This window comes from Suricata suricatta, chromosome 2, assembly GCF_006229205.1.
Source record: "Suricata suricatta isolate VVHF042 chromosome 2, meerkat_22Aug2017_6uvM2_HiC, whole genome shotgun sequence".
Taxonomy (NCBI): Eukaryota; Metazoa; Chordata; class Mammalia; order Carnivora; family Herpestidae; genus Suricata; species Suricata suricatta.
Genome location: NC_043701.1, coordinates 72075775 through 72097733, shown reverse-complemented (window position 1 = coordinate 72097733; position 21959 = coordinate 72075775). Strand labels below are relative to the sequence as shown.

Here is a 21959-nt window from a genome sequence, read left to right as displayed (position 1 = left end):
GAAGAGATCCTCAGAGAGGATGATGCATACAGATAGCATCATGGGTAGCAGATGAAGCCAGCGTAGTGACCCACAGGTCAAAAGGCACACTCCATAAAACTTTGTGTGACAGTTTGTAGCTACTCGACATGTCCATGTAAGATTTATAAGGACTGGAATCTGCTGGGACAGTGGACGCAGAATGGAATCACCATTAACCTGCTTTCTGACTAATCTGCCCATTAGCAGCTGGTGATTAGAAGATCATAATATTTCATAATATGTAGCGATCACTCAATCACCTGACTCAGAGATAGTTTATTTTAGAGCTGCTGAAAGATTATAAATTGTGTTTTGTTTCATCTTCCGTCTTTTCTATTTTTATTTATCCCTTTAAACTTAAGAAATATCACAAACATATAAAGAGCCACAGAGAATAAGAAAATAGTCCCCCTCTGCATTCACCACCCAGTTGGAAGCCATGTGGTTTGTCTTGTTTACATTTAATTTCTTTGTTACTTTCATCTGCATCTTTGTGTAGAGAATGTCAAGGCTTTTGGCAGTGTGACTACAAAGAAGCTGTGACAGAGCGGAGACACAGAAGTGACCGGTGACTTAAAGCTGCTGATTCTGACATCTCAATAATAAATCTATTGTGTTAGTGAGATGGTTGCATTCTTTAGAACTTCACAAAAATAAGTGAGGAGGTGACAATTTAGTACAAAAGTGGTTACCTCCCTTTCAGCCCTCTTCTGTGCTTAAAGTTCTCAGGGGGGATTTGGTGGATTTGCAAACAAATCCAGGCACTGAGAGCTGGTCAACAGTCAGTCAATTGACACTTCCCTACAAGAGAAATATAACTCCTCGTGAACTGAACTTTGCCATCCCAGGTCATGCTTCTGGATGTCTGTAAGAGTTACTATCCAGTCATTAAATGCTTATAATCCACTCCTGAGAACTATTATCCCAGAAATTATACTTGTTTCCCTGCTGACAGCAGGTGGCTTTCATCTGTGACCCAGATTTTTTTGTTTGTTTGTTTTCTATCCTTTTATTCCTTGAGGGGCCATGGAAAGGCTGCTAGTCAGACAGGCAAGAACATTTAAAGATTCTTTTGTTCAAAGGATTGCAATTTCCATTTGTCAGGTTAAAAGTATATATGCAGGCTACAGTCTAAGTTCCCTTCCTGTCCAACAAATGTGAGCCTAGTGGAATAATTAGAATTTTTTTCATGGTTTATCTTACACATGGGTGATAATAGCAGAGAGAGAGGGGGACACCATTTGAAAATGGGCATTTATTGTTATTTTTATCTGATAAAATGTTTAAAAGGGAATGTGATTGCTAATTTTTATGATGAACCAGTGATATATGCACCTGTTAAAGGAATGTAGTGGAGCAAATATTTGAGCTCTCTGTTTATTCATTTAACAAAATAATTTGAGCAACTACACTATGCCACGGCCTTATGGCCGTAAACCAAACCTAATCCTTAGCATTAAATTCATGATAGCTAGTATTTTGAATCAACACCACTTTTAGTATTGATAGCTGACTCAAAATATGCAAATATAGGCAATGAAAAATTTTACAAATTATAAGTATGTAGAAAGAATGCATTAAAATGGAAAGATTTTAACTAGAGCTTGGCTTAGTACAAGTAGGACTTCGCTACAATAAAAAATATAAGGACAGAGCACATAGGTGAATTTAAAAATATATAAATCAAGATTGGTGAGAAAGATGAGATATCTTAATTCTTATCTTTAATTTTTAAAATGTATTGTAATGTTTATTTGAGAGAGAGAGAGAGAGAGAGAGAGAGAGAGAGCGCGCGCGCGCGCGCGCGCGCTAGCGGGGGAAGGGCACAGAGAGGAAGACAGGGAATCTGAAGCAGCCCTTGCTCTCAGCGAAAAGCCTTTTGTGGGGCCGGAACTCACAAACCATGAGTCATGACCTGAGTCAAAGTCTGACGCTCAAGGAACTGAGCCACCCAGGTGCCCCTATTTTTAAATTTATTTAAAAATCTCTTTCTTTGTGAATAATTCCAGATAACATTTCTCACTGGAATCCTATGAAACATTAACATGGAATTCATCATTACTACAAGGAAGCATAAGTGTTTTTGCCTATTCATACTAACATCTGGATTTATATTTGTGAAGTGATCTGAGGATGTTAGCAGCAAAAATAAAAGCCATGTCTAGATAAATCTACCTTCACATCCATAGCTATCATTAATCATCCAATAGCTAGCTGAAATATTGGTTATTTTTGGTATTGAACAATGATACTCCAATAGAAGCACCATACACAAAACATAAACTCAAAAGCAATTATAGACATGTGTGTGTCTAGAGGATAATTATATAAGATATATATGTATTAATTTTCTTTCACTTCTCTGTAGTAATTCTTGATACCAAATAACACATTTCTAAATGACTTATAAATACTTTGGCCTGGGATTAAAGCTTTCCTTGAAAATATCCCAATATCCTTTTATAACATTTTCTTCCACTATTTTAATTTCCCAGTTTTTGCCAAACCAAATTTGTTCTGGTTCTCCATACATGTTCTTTTTTGTTTGTTTTGTTTAGTTCGTTTTTGTTGTTGTTATTAAAGTTTATTTATTTTTGAGAGAGAGAGACAAAGAGTGAGTGGAGGAGGGGCAGAGAGAGAGGGGGAGACACAGAATCCAAAGCTGTCAGCACAGAGCCCGATGCGGGGCTCCAACTCCCAAGCTATGAGATCATGACCTGAGCTGAAGTCAGACGCTCAACCGACTTGAGCCCCCCAGGTGTCCAATCTACACATGTTCTGAAGTGTTCCACTTGTCCTTTCCCCTCTCTTCTAGCACCTAGAATATTTCCTGAACGAATCTCTGCATGTCTGATCCTACCTATCATTTTAAGAACATTATTGAATTTAACTCTTCAGGGACACCTGACTCATTTTTTCCACTACAGAGATTTTTCAGAGGAGACTTAAATTCTTTGGCATTTATTTATATTTTCTGAAGACATTTATCGATTTTATCTAGTATTTTTAGTTACTAATAATTGAACATGCTCTTATTAAACACCTGATAAGCAGGGTATTAGTGACACATGTGCGGTTGATGTTGGATGAAAAGAACAGGGAGTGTGTTTTCTGGAAAGAATGAAAAATTATGAGAAAATCAACAAAATGTCCTTTTGCTTTGTATTATCACCATGTGTCAGCAATTCTAAACAGTATCAGTGTCAAAATACTACTGCCAGAAAGGTCTCTCGTTGGTCCGGTTTCCAAACAATCGCTGTAGTTATCACAGAGTTTATATAATGTATCTGTCAGCACACATGGACTCAGTTACACATGTGTTCCAAGACCAAGTGCGCATTGATTTGGATCACTTAAAATTTAACACAGTGAGACATAGTGCAAACTGTGAGGTGCAATTTCTGTTCAAGTACAAATTTTAGTTCATATATGAAATACTTTCTTGAATTTAAATGTCTTTAAATTTTAATTTTTTTTGCATTGTCATAAGCCTAAAGAACAAATGAAGGAAATGAAAATTATAACTCACTTATACAGAGCTACTTCTGAAAAGCATTCTGTTGCAGAGCAGAGAGGGATATAAAGTGGGATTCATTCACTTCGGGCGTCCTGGGGTCGCCTCTGGTGTCAGGCGCTACAAGGATGGTTACGGTCTGTGGTCTCACAGACCTCATTGCCTTCTCAGCCTTCCCCCAGGTCTATAGACTTCTGAGACTCTATGATTATATCACATGGAATTTGGATTTCCGCATCACCCAAGTTCTAAATTTTTTTATTTTAATGTTTTTTATTTATTTTTGAGAGACAGAGTGAGACAGCACGAGCAGGGGAGGGTCAGAGAGAGGGAGACACAGAATCCGAAGCAGGCTCCAGGCTCTGAGCTAGCGGTCAGCACAGAGCCCAACACAGGGCTCGAACCCACAAACCTTGAGATCATGACCTGAGCCAAAGCTGGACTCTTAATTGACTGAGCCACCCAGGTGCCCCCACATCACCCAAGTTAATACTCAAAGGGATCTCTGTCTTCCTTCCCCTTCCCTTTCTTCTTCCCCCTTTCTTCAAGAATAGCAACTATTTCTGTGACTTTGAATGCTCCCATTTGGAGAAGTCATTTAGATACTTTTCTCTAGTTTCATTTAATTTTCAGACATAAAGAAGCAGAGGGAATATAGTTCCTAAATATTCAGAGTTAGTATTTGACAGTGAACTTTGTATTAAATTTATAAGATGTAGATTGCATGAAGGATAAGAATGTTTATATAATTTACATTTAAATGTAAGTGAATTAATAAAAATTGTGGCTCCAAAAGTAATTTTAGAAGTTGAGTTTAAGTACTTAATGTATTTATACCATGAAATAGTCTCATCTTACTTAGTATAAACTTAGCTGATCTATTCAAGTCAACTAGTAATTGTATTTAGTTGGAGTTCATATTTAGGGACATATTAAAGTAAAAATAAGAAATAGATGTTTCAGTGGTGAATTATTGAATTGCATTGCTCTATTTATTTTATTGCATTGATTTAAATGCTTATATTTGCTAAGTGTTTAAAGAACATTTTAATGAAATACTTCAGAATAAAAAAAAGTATGGCAAAACATCAGTTAGCATTTAAAACAAGATTGGTTTTATGTGTATATATTGCCTTATTGTTTAATTAGTAGGGTATTAAAAGGCTTTTGAAAGTCTATACCAAGGCATATTTCTAGAGGCCATATTTCTAAAGATCATAATGATCTTAATCTTGTGTATAATATACAAATCAGTGCTAGTATTTGTTGAACACAAGTTGCCTGGCCTTTTATTAAGCACTCTACACAAATTGTTCCATTTAACCAATTTCAAGGCATTAATCATATTTGTTCAATGAGGAAACAGAGCCTTGGAGAATTACATAACCTTTTATAGGCCATGGGGCAACGATTGACAGAGGTGAGATTTGATTTCAGGTCTCACATAGTTACTAGGTAGCCTTGCCTGCCTCTACCGTTCAGGAGAGCTGTGTTGTGTACATTGTATTCATTTAACCATGAGAAGAGCATATAATACTAAGAGACAAAACTGCCTTTTCCCTTGTTTGAAAGTTCAAGGCCCTAAAAATGTAGGCTCCCCTGTCTTTGTAAACAATGACATTAACCAAATTTGTATCTTTATTATTTTCCTTTTATTTTTTTTTTTTCAGAACGATGTTGGAGGACAACGCAGCCTGATAAACAAATGGACGACTTTTCTTAAAGCCAGATTGATTTGCTCAATTCCTGGAAATGATGGGGCTGATACTCATTTTGATGAGCTACGTAAGTCACGTGCTCCTTTTTTCTTGAAAGTGTCTTACTGCCTAATAAATTCAGCATTTATTTTATTTTAGCCCAGGACAGCTTGCGGGGGTGTTACTACTAAATTCATACACACAGAGAACATGAAGGGGCTCTAGGTCTCGGAGCGTATTGTAATGAAGCAATTCCTCTCTTTGTAAGCGTCCTCAAAGTTATGAAGGAAACAGAGCCGCAGCAAGAGACACAAAGCTACTAGCAATGGGTCTACAGAATCCATCCACTCTCCACGTGACCTTTTACTTTGGAAGGAGCGGCACTCTCTAGGCAGCAAGAACTTGGGTTCTTTATTCTGCGGGCGCCCTCTGCTGGAGAGAACAGAAGACGAGGGGAACTCGCTCCCTCTCACTTGTTAGGAAAAAGAATACGCAGCAAGGATTATTCTCTTTCATTTCCCTTCTTTACTCCCCTCAAAGCCAATTATAGAAAGATTTTTTTCAGCTATATATAAAGTTAGCATCATCAAATCTTATCTTTTAGACTTGATTTTGCAGTGTAAAAATGATTTTATCATTGAATGATTTTGTCATGCAATATATAAAAAGTATATATATAATTTGAATATTCATGGCTGATCTTTCATGTTGTATATAAGCGTGCTCACATCTTAAATAATCTTTTAAAGGTTATTATTTACACATAGTTTGGTATCAATACTGTGCAAGTAATTAGAAAATACTGAGCAGGTAATTACACAAGTAATACTGCCCAAGTAGTTAACTTGTGTAGCCATTTTTATATTGTTAGCAAATAGATAATTGAACTGCTAGTAAGTTGACACAGTTATAGGACAAGATTCTTTTTTACATTGGAGGGTAAAAGTAACCTAGGTTTCTCATTTTTAGTCTGTATGAAATCCATACTTCTGACTGGAAAGTCATGGAGATTATCATGCATGCAAATGCAAATCATTGCATTTACAGGTGATTGAAGTAAACACCTCAGATGTCAGATATCCGGTTCAGTGGATTTCTGATATCTCGTGAGAAAGCCAGTCTTTGACCTTCAATTTCTTATGTCATAATGTAATGACTTTCACTGTCATTACAGTGATTTTATATATCATGGAGTCTCAGGAATACTGTATTCTTAAAGAAAAAACAAACATGTAATACTGAAATATAAAAATATAATGAATCATTATTTTTTCCTATTAATAGAGGATATTTACTTACTTCCTACAAGAGATGAAAGAAATCCTGTCATATATGGAGTCTTTACCACAACCAGGTAAGTTTTAAAAAATGCTTGTAATTCTTCTATAGAGCTGTTATATGTTGTTTTGTCCCTTCCTTTGGTGTGAAAAAAAATACCCATTTTTCATTTTATTTTTTCACTTAGTGTTTCTCAGAAATCTCTTAATATCAATACATAAAATGTCTCTTGGTTCCTTTTCTTCCAGCAGAGTATTCCTGTATCAGCTACCACAATTTGTTTAGCCTTTTTCCTATACATAGATATTTCCATTATTTCCAATGCTATGGTGGTATGCATAATGCTTCTTTGACTAAATTTGTATATATGTTGTTCTCTGCATGAGCAAGCATATCTGTCAGCCAAATTCCCAGAATGAAGTTACTGGGTGCAAAGGTGTGTGCGTATACTAACCACAGTAAGTAGGGCAAGCTGCATGGCATAGAAGGAGTATTAAAGAAAGACGTGTCTTAGTCATTGGTTAGGCTGAAATCACGAGACGGGACCCTCCTGACTTCTGAAATGTCATCACGTACTATCTTAGGCGCACTGCCTCGTTGCCCTACAAAGGCGGGGGTTTGGCTGTTATCAGCATGTCATTACCGCTCTACCACCTCGGGCAGAGGAAGTTCGTGTGACTTACCCAAAGAAGCCGGCTCGTAGTAAAGACAGGACTAGAACTGACGGTGGTTTTGTAATTTCCACCCCTGTATTCTTGTCTTCTTTCTATATAACACTGTCTTGCAACCGTCTCTGAGACTCTGTGACTTCCTTAAAAGTTGCCCTAGTAGCTATGAAGCTTCCTCAAAAAATATAGGGACCGTACATAATTTTATTTGATTTTAATTTTATCAATTCAGTAACTTACCTTTGACCCTGCTATGCCTTTTACAATATTTCTGCTACATATTGCTGCCTACAATATCTTCTTTGATCTACTTTTTTTTTTTTTACTTTTTCCACATCTCTGCTATGGATATTTATGTTGATATTAGTATTGGAAGAATTGGAAATGTTGGTATTGGTGATAAAGAAATGCTCTTACTGCCTCCTGAAAAAATTATTAAAATAGTTTGTAGGCACACTATCATTTCTTTTCTGTGGCATTACCTTCATTTAGTTCACCTTACACTAATAGTGTTTATAATATATCATAACACAAAATGCTCTTTGGTTAATTATAAGTTATAGAATGTGAATATTTAAATGAAAATAAAGAAGACACCCCAACAAATGCCGTTTGGACTCCCATTTTTCTGCTAATTTATATCCCAGCTAAAAAGATGCAGGGAGAGCAAGTGTCTGGAGTTACTCAAATTAAGTATCTCAGCCTTAGTTCTCTTGGCACCTTTCCATTCACAGAACTGTCTTTGAAGTCACTGTGTTTTCCCCGCACACAAGGCATCGATATGTGCCAGGGAAATACAGCCGCGAGATAGTTCTCCTACCAAGCCTCTGCCCACCCAGAGTGTGAAGTTACAAGCCCTCTCTTTGTTCTTGGTGTACCTTATTATTCTATTCTGAGTGGCGCCCTGAGGACTGACGTAATGTTGGGATGCATGGCATATCCTTTGTCCAATGAGAAGACGTAATGATTCTGCAACAATAGCAATACCACGAAGCATGACGCACCATCATTCCTATAGAATATTCTAGGCCGATGATGTGATTCTATGGGGGCGTCACCTTCCTTCTTAGCAGCTAGTTTTCTTCCAGCTGCCTGTTTGCCATCAGCTCCGGATGTTTCCCATTAATGTCATTCCAAGAGTATTAATGGGTGAGCTGGGGAATCTTGGCCCTTGCATAGTGCTGAGATGATATGTCTCTTAGCTCCTAAAGGGTGATCTCGTTTTTATGAACAGGAATCACTGGAAGTTTCAGATGCAGAGAACAATGTCTTTTATTTTCCAGAAATAAAACAAAAATGAAACACGTGATGACACTGTTAACAATTTTCACCATTAATTTGCAAAAATTTGTGGAATCCCTGTGGAGCTTTTCTGCTTCTTAATTATGTGTGATCTAGTCCTGTGTAATTAAGATGAGTTTTAAGGGTCAGATAAAGTACATAAAGTCAAGAAAAAATACAGAGATTCAGAAAGAAGCAAAAGAGTTTCAACATTTTTTAAATTAATAACAACTGTATGAGGAGACTATTAATAGCCAAAATTTACAGCCATTTTCTCACTTTAAGAAAACTTAAATGAGAGGGGCACCTGTGTGGCTCAGTTGGTTGGGCGTCTGACTTCGTCATGATCTCACATGTTCATGGATCCAAGGACTGGATTGGGCTCTGGGCTTGACAGCTAAGAGCCTGGAGCCTGCTTCGAATTCTGTGTTTCCTTTTCTCTTTGCCCTTCCCCTGCTCACGCTCTGTCTCTCTCAAAAAAATAAACAAACAAACATTTTAAGAAAAGAAAACATAAATGAAATGCTTATTATTTATGTACCTAAAATGCTCCTCTTTTAAAAAGTAGGTGATGTAACTTTTTATTTTAGAAGATCTTTAGAAGGCATTATGCCATAAAAACTTCCAATGAAATTCAAAAGCATGTCTATAAATATGGTACTCTTTTCTGCATATTCCTTCTATCCTTCAGTTTTTCTAGGGAACTCCTATGTATCCATCAAGTATCAGTGTAGACGCCACCTACTCTGAACACTTACCAGACAGCCCTGTATTGGGGACCCATTTGCGTGCTTGTGTAGCTTCCTATAATCATCTGTCATGTGACTTGTCACAGTTTTTTCAGTATTGATGGGTTATAAGGTCCTTAAGGGCATACACACATTTTGTCTGCAGCAGCTATCAAATGGAATGTGCTGCATAACTTTGTCCACACACCTGGTTAGAATATGTGCTCAGTAAATGTCCGTCGAATGAGGTATAATGAATGATTGGACCTTTCTTTTTTCAGCTCCATCTTCAAAGGCTCCGCTGTTTGCGTGTACAGCATGGCTGACATCAGAGCAGTTTTTAATGGTCCGTATGCTCATAAGGAAAGCGCTGACCACCGTTGGGTGCAGTATGATGGAAGAATTCCTTACCCCCGACCTGGCACTGTATGTATCCAACTTCAATATCAAATTATTTTCATAAACCCATAACCTCTTCCCAATTCTATTATAATCAACTATGCTAATTCACCACAGCAGCATGTGCTGTAGTTTTTAAAATACCTATTATTTATTTACAGTGATATATTAGCATTTCCATCCTTCACTGAACTTAACTTCTTTTCCTTTTGAGAAAGAGCTTTAGATACTACAGGAAAAAAATGACTATATCATAAGGAGCAGGCCATCCTGAAAATAAAGTACCTATTCTCAGTAAATCTACAGAATCATCGAACAGACTTAATGATTTAATAACAAATATTCCAGATGAAATGAAAACGCCAAATAAATATTTATTTCCCACTTACAGCTCTGTGTATAGCTAGAGTCTTCAGGTCCTTCTTTTCTACTTTAAAAGACCACATCAATTACAATGGTGCATTTATTTCTTTATTATGTTCTATCTGTTAAAAAAAAGACTTCACAGTGTAAAATCTGTATTTGCATTTTAAGTGAAAGGTTTTTTTTTGTTTTCTTGATGTAATTAAAACAGTTTAAGTTATTTAAATATTTTAGGATTGGTTAATTGATGTAACATAAAAGTCTACATGCCCTTTTTTCCACTTAAGAGTCAATATGAAAATTTCTACCAGGAGGTCTAAAGTAATCCTCAAAATCTCTGAGAAAAAGTTTTGACTTAACCCATCCAATTCTACTGAATTTTGTCTTTTCATATGTTTGTCCTTAAACAGGAAACAGTTGGGAACCAGGCTTTCCCTTTTCATCTTCCTGTTGCATAACCTAATTAAATTTAGTAAACACACTTTAGAACTGTGTCTATTTTCCCTTTTGTAATTTCTCAATAGAAATATGTTTCAAGTGTGTTTTCTGGACTGATTCCAAGATCATCACACTTTCATGGAAAAATATTTTTTGCAAATAATATTTTCCGAATTCAGATTTTTAATTTTCTTTGAACATCAAAATTATGTTTGTCTTATTTACTTATTTAACGGTAATGTAAGTTGTAAGTTAAAGTGTGACGATACTCTTCTAAAGGTTTTACAAATCTTAACTGCACAAGAATTCTAAGCAAGTACTATTGTTATTAATGACATTTTCAGGCACAGACAGGTGCAGTAACTTGCCCAAGGTTGCAGAGCTACTGAGTGGTGCACCTGAGTTTTAAATCCACCTATTCTGTCAGAAAAGTCCAAGCTCTTAGTATTTGCACTATGATACTATATTAAAATTTTTCATGTTAAATTATACTTATCTTCCTCTTCTGTAGAATATCTTTTACTGATTATATGTAGTATATATGTACATACTGAACATACAATAATATGTAATATATAGACTATATACATAATAATTATATATAGTGTAGATATATGTATATGTATAATGAATCGGTGTAGAATTTCAACTTATGTTATATATATTTGGGGCTTTTTGTGAGGATGATACTTAAAGTTCAGAGGGAATTCTATGGGGGAAATTTCACCACAGTAGGATTATGGGGTTAAGTATCACGGATTATCACATTCTGAGCCATTTCTACATGAGTTTGTTTACTTGCTTGTTCATTGAGAGAGTGAACACACATGCATGCAGGAGAGGGGCAGAGGGAGAGGGGGGAGAGAATCCTAAGTCGTTTCCATGGCCAGCTGGGAGCCTGACAATGGAGCGCAATCCCACAAACCGTGAGGTCATTACCTGAACCCAGAACAAGAGCTGGACTCTTAACCAGCTGAGTCACCCATCTGTCCCTCTTTTTAACAATTTAGAAAAGGAAAAATGGTATCAGGCATAAGAAAGGTCCATTTAACAGAGTTATTCCTTTATCCTTACTCAACATCAGTGTTCCTCAGGAAATTCCTGTGCTTTTTTAAATTTGTAAACACATTCTCATCTGTAGCTAAGCTTTGAGAACTGCATCTTGTAACTACAGTCTCCAACTTAAGTTTTGACTTTTGGTTTTTTTATGTTATGAGGGTGAGAAAGGAAGCCACATTCAGTAGAAACTGTACTTAGAGTTTTGAATTGTGATTTCTTCCTGGGCTAGCCGTATGCAGTCCGAGGGGCTCCTGAAGCTGAGCCTGGCAAAAAGTCACAGCTCCCAATAGGCCACCAGGGCACACCAACCATCCATTTAAAATCATTCTATTTTTCTGGGGCACCTGGGTGGTTCAATTGGCTAAGCACCTCAGGTCATGATCTCACGGTTTGTGGGTTTGAGCCCCACATCGGGCTCTGTGCTGACAGCTCAGAGCCTGGAGCCTGCTTCGGATTCTGTGTCTCCCTGTCTCTCTGACCCTCCCCCACTTGCACTTTCTCTCTCTCTCAAAAATAAATATTTAAAAAAGCAGCTATCGCAATTACTGTGTGAAGCTGTTTATTTTGCTTTACACTTTTGGTTACAAGTGGGCTTCTCTCTCCTTGTTCTGACGTGGGCAAGACTGGGATAAAATTTAGCTCGACTCAACTCCAAATCAAATGCCATAAACCTCCGCAGCACTCTATCTTCAACAAGATGAAAGTGAATAACCAATCTGAGCCCCACATTGTTTCCCTCGGGGACTGATCTGTTCTCTGCACAAATAATAATGCAGTTTTGAAACCTTATTGTACTTATCATTCCTTTTCTGGTAGTTCTGGGTATGAATCGTTTACATTAACCCAAGCATTGCTAAATAATTTGCTTTCGATGAAATGTCAGAATCTTTAATGAAAGCCACTGTACACTTAAAACTTTTTAAATAGATTATTTGAAAAAACCTCCTTTACATTTACATTTCCTCACTCATGTTGTTGCCCAGATTGCTTCTGAAGTTGTGCTCCCAGCAGGGCCTTCTTCACTGAGAGAATAAACACCAGGACTCTCAGGGGGCTGCTGCTACGTTAATTTTCTAGTTTTTGACAGAATTCTGTACTTCCTGTAACAAAAAGTCAAACCTAAACTCCTGACCTGACCATGATATCATTACTCTCTACAATGTCAGTAAGCCTGGAAACTCATGAATGACAAGGAGACGTTCAGGGAATCCCTTCCCTTCAAGGGGCTCTCCTGCCCTCTGGTGTCCACACTGAATCTCTCAACAAACTGTATTTCGTTCAAATGGATTTCTTCAATCGTTGTTGAACTTTAGGCCTTGGGAATGAGAAATTGCAAATGAAATAAAATATGGCAGAATCCACAATACAGCAAGTAGTAGGGGTCAAATATGGAAACCAAACTGAGGTCAGCTCAGTGGTAGCAGGCTGCTCGAAAACTCAGAATCTGAGGAAGATTTTTAAAGGCAGATTTCATTTTTGATATTTGACTTATTTTAAAAGATTTACTTGGTCGTTTTAGTCTGTGTTGATAAGGAATTTTATGACTTATGTCTAACTGTCAAACATTAATAAATGTTTACTTGAAAGTAAATTTCAGTTTTTAAACCATTGTCTTATCAAAGAAGTGAGAATTTACTTTAAAAATTTCTTTTTGTGGGAAGAACACTTAATGTGAGACCTATGGTTTTAACAGATTTCTAAGTTCATGAATACGATATTGCCTGTAGATAATGTTGTGCAATAAGATCTCTAGAACTTCTAGAATGTTGAATAACTGAAATTATATACCCATTAACTAGTGACTTCTTACATTCCATTCCCCCTAGCCTCTGGCAACCACAGTTTTATCTTGGGGTTTCATGAGTTTGAATATGTATCTAAGTGGAAGTATGTAGGTTTTTTTGTTTTCTTTATTCATTTTTGAGAGACAGAGATAGACAGAGCATGAGAGGGGGAGGGGCCAAGAGAGGGAGACACAGAATGTCAAGCAGGCTCCAGGCTCTGAGCTGTCGGCACAGAAACCAATGCAGGGCTGGAATTCACAGACTGGGAGATCATGACCTGTGCCAAAGTTGGACGCTTAACCGACGGAGCCACCCAGGGGCCCCGTGTAGTTTTGACTTTCTGTGACTAACTTACTTCACTTAGCATAATGTACTCTTTGTTCATCTCCACTGGCATCTATGGAAGGATTTCCTTTCTAAGACTGAATAAGTATTCCATTGTGTAGATATATCATTTTTTCCCATTCATCAGGTGATGGAAATCTGGACTCTTTCTACCTACAACATAAATAATAAAACTAGCACACAGTCCGACAGCTCACTTCTGAGTGTTTATCCGAAAGAATTGAAATCAGGATCTTGAAAAGAGATTAGCATTCCCATGTTCATTGCAGCCCTGGTCACCCTAGCCAAAATGTGGAAAGGATTTGTTTTTAAAGTTCAAATATTTAAGAAATGTCTATTTCACTATCCTCAAACCATTTTGGCATAGTTTTTGAGAATTTCTAAACCTCTAATTATGTAAAAGAAAATTCATTTTTAAATTCCATTTTCCCCCAAATACTACTTTTGCTATTAAATGTTTTAGCTTTACTTTCAAAGGCTAAAACCTACACATGAATTTCCCAACTAAGTTACCATTTTATGATGAGGAACAAAAAGAGGTGGTTGTAGGCCCTCTTCTAATCCCACTACTGTGGGTGCACTGAAGACACATGAAATATCACATCACTAAACTAATCTCCTGGTTCCTATTTACTGTCCCTCAGGTCCTGTAAAAACTTGACTAACATTGTTAAATCTCAAATAATCCCTGAATAAACATCTCTCCTCACTAATTCTATTGTAGGAATTTAGATCATCAGAAAAATTTTAAATACTTTTTTCTTTTTATCCATATATTAATCAATTAGCTATTTAATTTAACCAACCTGCTACAAAGCATTAGCATTAACATTGTTTTAATGTTAAGTGATTTTTCAACTATCTCTATAATATTTCATATCTTTGCCAAACAAGAAACCCCATCATGTACAACTCCTCAAACAGATTTTTCTCCAGAGTAAATAAAAAGTAAAGGCATTCTTTTCCATGGGGCCAGCATTCTCTTTATGCCAACCCACTTACTACGTTCAATGGGTTTTTCCTTTTTCTCATATAAGAATTCCTCTAAAAGAAAGGAAATCTTAAAAGAGAGAAAGAGCTACAGCTATATGTTTTGTTAAGTGTCCAGAAAAATTAAGTTCAGCTTAAACTATTTAATTTTGAAAGTAAATGATCCAAAATTGTTGGTTTAATTGTTGTCTTTATTTATTTTTTTAAACATTTGTTAATGTTTATTTATTCTTGAGAGTGAGAGAGACAGTGCAAGAGGGGGAGGTGCAGGGAGAGACGGAGACATAGAATTGGAAGCAGGCTCCAAGCCCTGAGCTGTCAGCACAGAGCCCAACGCGGGGCTCAACCCACAAACTGTGAGATGATGACCTGAGCCGAAGTCGGATGCTTAACCGACCGAGCCACTCAGGCGCCCCTATTTGTTGCTCTGAAGTACTACCCAGTTATAGTAGAATCCAACCTTTGTACAAGCAGGGGAGCATACTATGACATTTTGTAAGTCCAGAAGTTAAAATTCATTTGCCAGTTCTACATAAAATTTTGAATGGATATTTGCACCTGGGAAAGGCATTTCTTCAAATGCTGGAAGACTTATCACTCTGTTAGAAGCTGAATTAACTATAAAGAGGAAACTTGAGTTGTTGTTGTTGTTTTACCTTTTAAACACAGAATATTCAAGGTTCAAATATAACAACAATAAAGCTGCTTTTTAGTTGCAAAAAGAGAAAAAGGAAAAAGAAAGAGAAAGGGACAAATGTACCCCTACCTGGCCTTTCTTATACTTCATGAAGACAGAGTCTTTCCTCAACCATATGTTAGAAACAGACTCATAGCTGAATAAGCAGAAGATAGAGTGGCACCTAAGAAATTACATTTATTTTTCAGGGCACCTAAGTGGCTCATTTGGTTAAGCAACCGACTCTTGGTTTCTGCTCATTTTATGATCTTACAGTTCATGAGTTTGAGCCCTGCATCAGGCTCTGCTCTAATAGTGCAGAGCCTACTTGGGATTCTCTTTCCCTCTCTCTCTGCCCCTCCTCTTCCCACTCTCTCTCAAAAGAAACAAATTTTTAAAAACAGTTACAAAAAGAAATTGCATGTATTTTTTACTGTATAAATTTAAAAAAACTTCCTTTATGCATTAACTTATTTTTCCCAGTTTGCTAAAAATGGAAGCCTGGTTCAGTCTTTCCTTGTGCCACATCTTTCCTCACATTAGTCAGTCCTATGATTTGTTTAAAAGGAAAATGCAACCTGGAGAGAACAGCCTGGAGCAGCAGGGGGAGAAAACTTTGAACAGCTGCCTGGTGCCTTGCCAAGGGGCAAAGTTCTCGCATTGGATAAAAACCATTTTTCTCCTCTCATCCGTCGCTTCCCACTGCACTGCTAAAGGCCCTGCACAAACATGCAGGTGTGCCAAATGCAACACGGTCACACCTGCCAGCTGTGCAGCCGGCCCTGAGCATGGTGCTCTCGGACTCACCCTTCTCCTTTTACGGTGTGCCTGGGCAGGCCCTTCTGGAATATTCTCCTGCTGGTATTGTTTCCAGCAAGATACTCACATTGTAAAATTTTAGTAATAGCTCTTTTTTCTTTTCTTCTGAAATTTTAAACCATCTTAAGAGTTAGTTCTTCAACATAATAGGTAATGACACAGATAAATTCTCTAATGTATCTCCTACAGGAACTAGGGTAGTGGAAATCAGGCAAATGTTAGTCAGCATCAGGTAGAAATAAATGGTCTTCTACCATATAGTCAGATGGACTGTGTTACTAGGTAGAAACTAAAAGGGCATACACACAGAGAAAAATTCGCTAGATTTTTAATACCTGAGATGTAGCTAGATCCCTAGCTTCAAGAGGAACATTCTCCAGGGTTTGGGGAGAAAATGGATTGATATGATCATTTACTTCAGATGAACCATTCCCCCAAGCTTTGTCTTTTTCCTTCGTAGCATTTTTCTTTCCTACTTTGCTCTCCTACCTGCTCAGGTCGCTTAGCATCTCCAGTGGTTTTTAGATCTGGGTGCCTAACAGCTCTATGATATCAAAGGAAATATCTCACTGTTTTTAATGTGCTAAAATAACAATATTTGGTTCAAACGGTACTCTCTTCAACCTCAGGGAGTAACTCTACCAAATCACTTTCATTTGTGAAAGCAGTGTGGAGACGCAGACCTCGGAGATGGCGCACAGCAACGCAAGGGATAAAGATCTTATCCAAACACTGGCAGCGTGCCAGGAGGAAAAGCTGCCTTCGAAAAAAATACATTTCCAAAGATCATTTTATAATAGTCAATAGAAACCAGGTTTTCCTTCTCATCTTTTTTCTTTGATTTTATTATACTTAAGCCTTTCTGTCAGAGGTGAGCAAGGAGGAAAAACGCCACGTTTGCTTCTTGGCTAAATTGTTCCCACTTCACTCACCTATACTTTTCTCATATTAAAACTTTCAATTATTTGAAAATTTGGTATCAGGAGCTGGCTTGAATGTCATGATATTATTTTTTGAAATACTGCCTACTTGCATATCTATAGCGACAAAAGCAAAGGAAAAAACATCTTAAGTGGGAGGGCTGTTTGAAAAATGTGATGCAAGCAAAATCATGCTTTCGCTCTGATTTTAATGCTAGACCAACCGGATCTCACCGCAGGCGGCATAAGCTGTAAGCCCACTAGAGTCCCCTTTGGTAGGGCCTCCAACATGCAGCCTGTAATTGGCCAAGGGCTTTGTATCACTTGAGCCCCACATCCATTTTGAGTTGCAGCTTAAGCTATTTAATAGAGGGTTCCTTCCATTATCGAGTTGAGAGATTCCACGTGTCTGAAGGCTAAGTGCTAGAAACAATGACTAAAGACACTTAGGTCTTTAGACCAGCATCCGGTTAAGAAGAAGCCGAGTAATTGCCAAGTATCCAGACCTGGGAAAAATAAATAGATTTCAGGGAAAGGTTAATTTTTTAAGACCAGAGACACAGGATTTGTGTAAAAGTAGAAATATTCTTACATTGCTAATGGAAAATCATTAACAATGTTTTTAATACAACTTCTTTGATATTTCTTCTAATTTAGTGACCCATTATGATCTTATTCCTATGACGTTGGAGGTCAGGGTCACATGTTGTGACTAATTTCAGTATCTTCAATTCCCTGAGAATGATCCTCTGGAGTTGCAGGATCTGAGAATCACAGTTTGAAGCTGTGACAAGGTTCTAATTAGTGCCTGGTGAAAATGGCTCAGTTCGATAGAGATTTTGTTTCTACCTTGTCTAAAATTAAAATAGGGAAAAAGTAGCACTTTCTCAAGACTTTCTTCGTATATCTGTAACCTAGAGCCAAAGTTTGCCATTCCAAAGGAATGTTAGCCCATTAATCATTCAAATGTAATAGCAGAATTGTTCTGAGTTAGCTTTCTGAACTACAATATACTGAAATCATAAAATAAATCTGGTATGTGGAAGGGCAAATCTTTGCTTGAAAAGCGTATTTGGATAAAGGCACATCAAATTCATTCAATTTGTACTTAGTTTGAACTTTTGTGTCTTACCAGCAGGGGGCAGGGTATGCTAAGTATTTGAATTAGTGAACATTTGAAAGACACACAAGAGACAATTTTAGACAGAAGTAAAAAATTCCCTGGTTTCTCCACAGATCCTTTAGGGGAAGAGCTGTTGAATTGTTCACAGTATAATTTTCACACAAGTTATAAAAAAACTAATTATGATATAAAACTATTAAAGCTCTTTTGCAAGTAATTTTTATGACGTGATTTGTTCCATTTAATTTTTAATAATCATGGGTTCAATTTAAAACTGCAATCTTAAATGAATTAAAAGAAATTTAAAATGATAGTTTCTTTTATATTCCCATGTTTATACATCACTTTCTTCATAATTATTTCAATTGAAATGTCATGTATCTTCATAGGAAACGGTAATATCTTCATAAGAAACAAATTCACTGTGGAAACTTTAGAAAATACATAAAATTAGATATAGTTTAGAAGTTTTTTTGGGAGGAACTTTGAGAAGCTTGAATAGTTAAGGATACTCTGTTTCACTAGGTTCCCTTTGGTGACCATTAGTCATTTCTCCTGCCAACAAGTAAAGACAGTTGCTCTTTGAAATCTGGAGTTAATTCAAGAGGATAACAGTTCAAAAAACAACAGAAATATCTAGCATAGGGATTTTATATCCATTCAGTTTTCTGAGGTCAGAAGTTTTGGAAGAAAAGACAATTGTCTTGGGATTGAAATTACAAATTTTCGCTTGTGCCAGTAGAGCTGAAAAGAGTATTTCAAAAGCAAAAGCCCAACTGGGCATAGATAAAGGACTTAAAATAGATTCAATGTTTTCATTGAGGTGAAACTGACATATTAGTTTCAGGTATGTAAAGTGATGATTTGATGTTTGCATATCTTGAAAAATATACAGTAAGTCTAGTTAACATACATCACCATACATAGTTACAAAATCATTTTCCTTGTAATGAGAGCTTTAAGATGTATTCTCTTAGCATCTTTCATATACACAATCCAGTGTTATTAATGATAGACATCATGCTATCCACTATTTCCCAGGACTCAATTATTTTGTAACTGGAAATCTGTACCTTTTGACCCCCTTCACCCATTGCAACTGCTCTCCCACTCCCTGTCTCTGGCAACCAACCACTGATCTGTTCTTTGTGTCTATGAGTTTGGTGTTTTTGTTTTTAAGATTCCACATATAAGTGAGGTCATATGGTATTTGCCTTTCTCTGTCTGACTTATTTTAGCATAATGCCCTCATGGTCCACCTGTGTTGTCTCAAATGACAAAATTCCAGTCTTTTTTTTTTTTTTTGGATGGATGAATAATATTCCACTCTAATCATTAAAATATCTTTGAGAAAGAAAACTGGATTTAAATATATTCAAGATAAACTATGTTTATTTACAAGTACACATGATTCCATATTGATCCTGTTGACCATTCCTTTCATATTGTCAATGACAAGCCTTAAGAGCTTTATTATAAATAAATATAAATTCTTCAGTTGTGTGGACAATGTCTTTACTCCTCTTCTCATTTCTTTTCAGTGTCCAAGCAAAACCTATGATCCGCTGATTAAATCCACCCGAGATTTTCCTGATGATGTCATCAGTTTCATAAAGCGGCACCCTGTGATGTTTAAATCAGTATACCCAGTTGCGGGAGGACCAACATTCAAGCGGATTAATGTGGATTACAGATTGACCCAGATCGTGGTGGATCATGTTGTTGCGGAAGATGGCCAATACGATGTAATGTTCCTTGGAACAGGTATGCTAGGCCCAGATGATGCTTTCTTTCAAAGGAGTTTTTCAGCATTAGACAAAGACAGCAATAACTTCAAAAAGATTATTGGTTGAAATCAAAATGAGTAATTATTAGCTAATATCTAGTCAGTATTTCTTAACATTTCATAACACATGCTTTTACTTGACAGTTATAAATGTCTCCCAGCCTCCTTTAGTGGTATTTGAGATTTCAAAATATATTTGTATAACTACAACATGCCTGCTTAGATTAAGTGCTCAATACATATTTGTCGAATGACTATGGAGTAAAGTTAAACAAGTACGGCTAAGCATGTTTATTTTCAAACTTCACCTTTTTTTCTCTCTAGGGAGATATTGAATTCCCTGCCTCCCTCACCCTGCAAAAGAGCCCTTCCCTCAATGTTGAGAATCGCTGACTAAGTTGACTTAAGATGGCTTTTCAAAAAAAATGAAGCAGTACTTTGTAAAGATCTTTAAGTAAAAACTGCTTGGAAATTATTTTTCCTATCTTTGAATTTTGTGGGTTAAATATCACTTTCATTATTAGAGCCTGTTTTATTTATCTTTTTGTCTGTCAACTAAGTCATTATAAAATGATTAAAAAACATTTTTCCAGAAAAAGAAATATTGCTTATTTAGCATATTTCAAAAAAAAAGAAAAAGGAAATAAAAAATATCATCTTAGGGTGCCTGGGTGACTCAGTTGGTTGTGTGTCTGACTTTGGCTCAGGTCATGATCTTGAGGTTTGTGAGTTCAAGCCCCACGTTGGCCTCCGTGATGACAGCTCAGAGCCTGGATCCTGCTTCAGATTCTGTGTCTCTCCTCTCTGCCCCTTCCCTGCTCATGCTCTGTCTCTTTCTGTTTCTCAAAAATAAATAAATGTTTATATACATATAATGATACGTACATTCTAATGGTAATAAAGGTAACATGCATCATTGAGATAAAAGCACTTCATCCTAGATGTTATATGATTTAATCAATTGGGCAGTCTAATAAAGAAATAGAAATGAATGGGTTTTTTAGAAATTGACGTTTTTTATTGAAATAGGTGTTCAGAACTACAGAACAGTTTTACTTTTAAAAACATACTGGTTTTACCAAAAAAAAAAAAAAGGAGGGGGTTGCCTGGGTGACTCAGTCAGTTAAGCGTCCGACTTTCCCTTTAGTCATGGTCTAATGATTTGTGGGTTGAAGCCTCGCATAGGGCTCTGTACTGACAGCTCGGAGCTTGGAGCCTGCTTCAAATTCTGTGTCTCCCTCTTTCTCTGCCCCTCCTCCACTCTCGTTCGGTCTCTCTCTCTCTCTCTCTCTCTCTCTCTCAAAAATAAATAAACATTAAATTGTTTTTTAAATAAACAGGTTTTTTTTTTTTAAAAAAAGAGTAGAGTTTATTAGGGAGCATGTGACAGACTTAGAGGGTTTTCAGAATCCCTGTTGTCAAGCCTGATTATGTTGCAGATGGCAATACAAAGTCATAGGAAAGTAATTGATGCTCTCAAGACTATAGAAATTACTAGGAAGGTGACAGTGTAGAGTAAAACCTTGGATTGAGAGTAACTTGTTCTGCAAGCGTTCTGTAAGACAAGCAAACATTACTAATAAGTTTTAACTTGAGAAACCAGTGATGTCTTACAATACAAGTTAGCACATGACACCAAATGTCACCTGATCACAACTGAACCAATGATCTTAAATTTTGCTTTGATATACGAGAGCTTTGGATTACAAGCATATTTTCCGGAATGGTTTATGCCCGCCAACCAAGATTTTAATGTAATTAGTCTGTCACTAATTCTAAGGAGTTTGCCACCTAATTTGCACTGTCCATCCAAAGCATTCCTAGGTCAACATTTCAGTGTCAAAAATGCCATTTGGCCACTAGGTGGTACTACCTAACTTTTAATGAGAACATGATAAGGTAACTAAGATAGATGGGTGGATTTTCAATTATGACATTTGGAAAATATGTATTTTATATTTTTCCAAAGACCCTAGACTCCTTCGAAGACAGTTAAATAATTCAGACTATTTTGTGCAAATAGCATCATGACTATCCCTATTAATATTCCTCAACCTCAGTACCAGAAGG

The 21959-nt window shown here is 36.7% G+C and overlaps 1 protein-coding gene across 1 annotated transcript in view; it reads left to right on the top strand.

The window, feature by feature from the left end:
- The window catches only part of SEMA3D (semaphorin 3D), a 182582-nt gene that overhangs the window by 131469 nt on the left and 29154 nt on the right, over window positions 1–21959 (top strand). The window contains exons 9-12 of the mRNA XM_029928204.1: window positions 5206–5320; window positions 6517–6586; window positions 9469–9613; window positions 19645–19867. Coding sequence (XP_029784064.1) covers window positions 5206–5320; window positions 6517–6586; window positions 9469–9613; window positions 19645–19867 — 553 coding nt within the window. The remainder of the gene's footprint in view (window positions 1–5205; window positions 5321–6516; window positions 6587–9468; window positions 9614–19644; window positions 19868–21959) is intronic.